Source organism: Tupaia chinensis, unplaced genomic scaffold (genome assembly GCF_000334495.1).
Source record: "Tupaia chinensis unplaced genomic scaffold, TupChi_1.0 Scaffold146346_1, whole genome shotgun sequence".
Taxonomy (NCBI): Eukaryota; Metazoa; Chordata; class Mammalia; order Scandentia; family Tupaiidae; genus Tupaia; species Tupaia belangeri.
In genome coordinates this window covers 444,915-449,494 of record NW_006206202.1, presented here as the reverse complement: position 1 = coordinate 449,494, position 4,580 = coordinate 444,915, and the positions used below count along the sequence as shown (strand labels likewise).

Below are 4,580 nucleotides of genomic sequence, written 5' to 3'. Positions count from 1 at the left end.
AGGAATGGTGGAAGGTTAGCTGCTTCTTAGCTGCCTCAGTACTTATTCTTGCCTAGTGCAGTGTCTGACTGAAGGGTAAGAGGCCAGCCTGAGCAATGCTGCTAATCTCTGTGTTTGTGTCACAGTTTATTCTGGCAGTTTCTTGCTATGAAAAACAAAAGCGAAAGCTTGTAGCTTCTGAACCTACAGTTCACACAGGCATAGCAGGACTGGTTCCCCTCTGCTCACAGGGTTGGAGCTGAGGTCACTGACTCAGGCCAGGGACCCAGTCCCAGGATGCATATGGTTGGCAAGTGGGTGTGGGCCGTTTGCCACAAGCTCATCTGGGACTGTCAGCCCTGTGCAGGCCTCGGGTCTTCTCTCCAGAGGGTCTCATCACAGGGCTGCTTGTGCTTCCTCACAACATGGCATCAGGGCTCCACGAGTGAGTGTTCCAAGGAAGTGGAAGTAGCCCACATCTTAGGACCTGGGCCCGGAAAGTGGCGTGGTATTATTCTGCTGTGTTCTGGTGGTCAAAACTGTCACAGAACCCACCCAGACTCAAAGGGAGAGATACAGAAACACCCCTCTCAATGGGAGGGATGAATGTCAAAGATTGCAGTTATCCTGTCTACACCTGCTAACAGAGTACCCCCGGACTCTCCATTAGCCCTGACTGCCGCCGCGGGAAGAGGGAAGCTGGAGGTGTGCGAGCTGCTGCTGGAGCATGGAGCTGCTGTGTCCCGGACGAACAGGAGGGGCGTCCCACCCTTGTTCTGTGCAGCACGCCAGGGACATTGGCAGGTACGCAGTGGGCCCCTGGAGTGATGAGTGGGGATGGGGTTCACTCTTGCCATCTCCCCTGAGACCACATGCTGCTCCCTGACCCTGTCTGCCTTCCTCCCATTCTTGGCTCCCGCTGGTGCCTAAGGACTGCTGGACAGAGGCCAGCGTCTGCCAGGAGGGCCAGGCAGCAGCACGGAGGCTGTGGCAGCACGGAGGCTGGAGCAGCACTGGTGGCCAGGCCAAGCCCCCAGCCACTTCCCCTAATTTGCTGGACAGTGCCAGTGGCCGGCATAATAGATTTACTCTAACTGATGTATCTGTTGTCATTGTTACTTGTAACCTGTCCACATTCTGAAAACATCAGGTCTGTTTTACTCTTTGGAAAAGGACTCGTCCCTCTAGTCCAGTGCTGTGACCTAGGCTGGTTCCTTTACTATGAATGAGGCGCCATCATCTTTAAGTCAAGGGGACAGGGGATCCTGAGAGCAGAGGCTCTCTCCTTCACGTGCTCACAGTGACCACTTCCCTACCCCATGCCTGGCACCAGGGAGCACCCAAGCTACTACGCACATAGATGAGACTGACCTTGCTGATTACAGGGAGAATTTTCCTCTTCCTTTTAAATTTTTTTTCTTTCTTTTTCTGATAGAGAGCATGTCCATGCATGTCTGTGTGAGACAGGGAGAGGGGGAGAGGCAAACTTCTGCAGGCAAACCTCTCTCCAGTCCTCCAGCCCGTTGAGTCTTGGGCATTTGCATGCTTGGCCAGCATGTCTCACATAGACCAGGCTGTGGGTCATTATAGGAAGAATTTTCTGGACTAGAATTAACATCGTAGAATCGCATCTCTGCCAGTTTCCTCCTAGCTCCATCCGTAGGAGCTGAGTGCTCCCCACCAAGTTTTTGTCCTGCTGTTTCTAGGAGCTGGGTTTGCTCAGCAATTCCTGTCACTGTCACAGCTTTGATGTCATGCCCTGGCTGCTCTTCTAGCCTCAGGGTTCCCTGAGTCATGGGGGAGCCTGGAAAACATTTGTTAGGGAGAAAGAAAGCAACACAAACGGGCCACTTTCTGTTGCTGGGGTGGGGTAACGAGTACCTGGAGAAACTCTGGCCTTCACTGTGGATAAGCTGCCCCCCTGGGATGGTGGCTATAGGAGATGCCTGGTTGATTTCTTTCTCCCTAACCTTAACCACCATGCACGGTTTACAGCTGAGCCTCTCCTTCAGGAAGCTTTGCCAGAAGTTGCACTCTGTGAAGGTCAAGCCACCCACCAACCTTGAGTCTTAGGAGCAGCACATTGCTCAGGGGGTTGGGGGTGCCCTTCCCCTGCCCAGATCTTCCGCCACAGGTACTTACTCAGCTCCAGCAGCAGCTCAGGGCCGAGGGGCCGCTGCTTGCCTTTTTAGTTCTGCTGCTTTACCCCATGGTCCCTGTGTGGCTGTCTTGTCATTACTTGTGATTAGCATCATTCTTCCCCCAAATCACTGCTTCTGCCTGATATGTGCATCAGGAATTGGGCACATTAAAGAGAGTATATTTCGAAAAAGATTCCTTTCAAAGAAACACGTAGAGGTCTTGTTTAGGCCTCATGAATCACCCAACTTGTAGGAGTTTTGCGAGGAAGAGAGCTACCGGACTGTGTGTGAGGTGGAGAAACCGGTCTGGGGAGGAAGGTGGTAATCCCGAGTGTATCTTTCAGATTGTTAGGCTGCTGTTGGAACACGGCTGTGATGTGAACCTGAGTGACAAGCAGGGCCGGACACCCCTCATGGTGGCTGCTTGTGAAGGACATTTGAACACTGTGGAGTTCCTCCTCTCAAAAGGTAATAGCATGTCCTTGTCACTGTCACCCAAACATGGGTTTTGGGATGGACAAAGAGTGTTACCAGACCTGTTCAGTGCTTCACATTCACACAAGTCTGTTATGGAAATGTTGTGTGAGGAGAGGGACGGGTGGTGCGCCCAGGTGCCCTGTCCTCAGCTTCAGCAAGGACAAGCAGTCACTTCAGCTCTCAGAGAGCTTGCTTGGCATGTTCGGACTGGGTGTTCTGTGGCCGTGAAACCCCTGCTTACTGGCTCTGTCTTAGCTCCACATCCTCTGAATGGCCTCCCCTTCCAGGTGCTGCCCTTTCTGCTCTGGACAAAGAGGGCTTGTCAGCCCTAAGCTGGGCTTGTCTGAAAGGTCACAGAGCAGTGGTCCAGTATCTGGTTGAGGAAGGAGCTGCGATAGACCAGACAGACAAGAACGGCCGCACCCCGCTGGACCTGGCTGCTTTCTACGGTGATGCCGAGACTGTGAGTGCCCGCAGGGTTCACGCCGCGCTACCTCGTGTGGTGGGGCGCAGGGGGCGTGGGAAGGGAAGCCGGAAACTGAGCAGGTCAGAGTCTTTGCGAGGCTGTGTCTGAGTGTGTATGTGCGTGTGAGAGGGAGGGAGAATGTTACCAGGGGCCGGGGGCTGTCTGTCATACAGTCTGGCATACAGTCTATTCCAGGACCATAGTAAAGGTTTTTGTGGACTCTTAAGGGTTTAAAAATACCTACTTACAACATGTGTATATAGCAGACACGTGTGAATCTGTGTACCCACGTACAGGAGTATGTACACACACGTGCAAGTGTAGTTTTCTCTTACTAATTTATAGATGCCTATAGAGATCGTGTAGAAACCACTTTTATATATGAGAAATTACTGATCAGATGACTTGGTTGGGTTGTCTTTAAAGTGACACTAGCATTGTCTAAGCATGACAGAAAAAGCTTTGGGCACTGTCTTCATCACTTTGCCAAATACCCAAGTCTAAGGTGAGGAGATAAAACTTCAGTGATGTAAGAACCGTCAGTGTCTTTCACGGTGCAGCCCTCGTCTTTTCCAGGTTCCTCATCCCAGGCTCCCAGCAGGTGCGAGAGAAATGTCCAGCCAGTTGCGAGTTCGCATTTCCCCCCATTCAGTGAGTCTCGTGCTCGAACTGCTGGAGACGTGTTTGCTGCTGGGAGTCGTGGACCTGGCAGAAGCCCTTGCTCACACGCCGTCGGGGCGCTTTTAGAAGGCAGGGACGTTAGAGTTGAATGGTCTTGATCTCCTGGACTTTGTGAAGTGTACTTCATGTTGGTTTTCAAAAGCAGATATTTAAAACTCACCTCTCTACACTTTTCTCACCTACCTAGCCAAGTTCTGTAGTTTATCAAGATCAGGAAAAGTGTGAAAGAGCTTAGTGTTCTAGTATCATTTAAAATTTTTAAATAGTGATAAAAGCATCTGACATGTACCATCTTAACCGTCTCTAAGCACAGTGCTCAGCAGTGTGAAGTGATTCACGTTGTTGGACCACCAATGTCCAGATTTTTTCCATCTTGTAAAGCCGGAACCCTGTACCTATTAACAGCTACACCCCGTGTCTTCCTCCCTCCTTAGCCCCCAACAACCACCCTTCGACCTTTGGTCTCTGTGATTTTTACTTAGGCACTTCATGTAAGTGGAATCGTATAGTATTTGTCTTTTGCGACTGTTTTTTCTCACTTAGCAGAATGCCCCGCAGGCCTGTTTATGTCATACCTGGCCTGTGTGCGAATGTCCTCCTATTTCTAAGGCTGTGTGATACCCCATCGCACGCATGCTCCACGTTTTCTTTCCCCATTCATCCACCAGTGGACAGTTCAGCTGATTCCCTCTTGGCTGTGTTGAATAATGCTGCCCTGAGCACGGGTGGGCAGGTATCTCTTCAGGACCCACTTTGGGGTGTGTACCCAGAAGCAGAATTACTGGTAATTCTTTTTTTTTTTTTTTTTTTTTTTTTTTATGTGCTGTTCTATCTGT

At 50.9% G+C, this 4,580-nt stretch overlaps 1 protein-coding gene across 1 annotated transcript in view; it reads left to right on the top strand.

Moving 5' to 3' along the window:
* The window catches only part of TANC1 (tetratricopeptide repeat, ankyrin repeat and coiled-coil containing 1), a gene marked incomplete in the record, with an annotated part of 175,626 nt that overhangs the window by 158,798 nt on the left and 12,248 nt on the right, over positions 1-4,580 (top strand). The window contains 3 exon segments of the mRNA XM_027768446.1: positions 650-783; positions 2,465-2,588; positions 2,885-3,060. Coding sequence (XP_027624247.1) covers positions 650-783; positions 2,465-2,588; positions 2,885-3,060 — 434 coding nt within the window.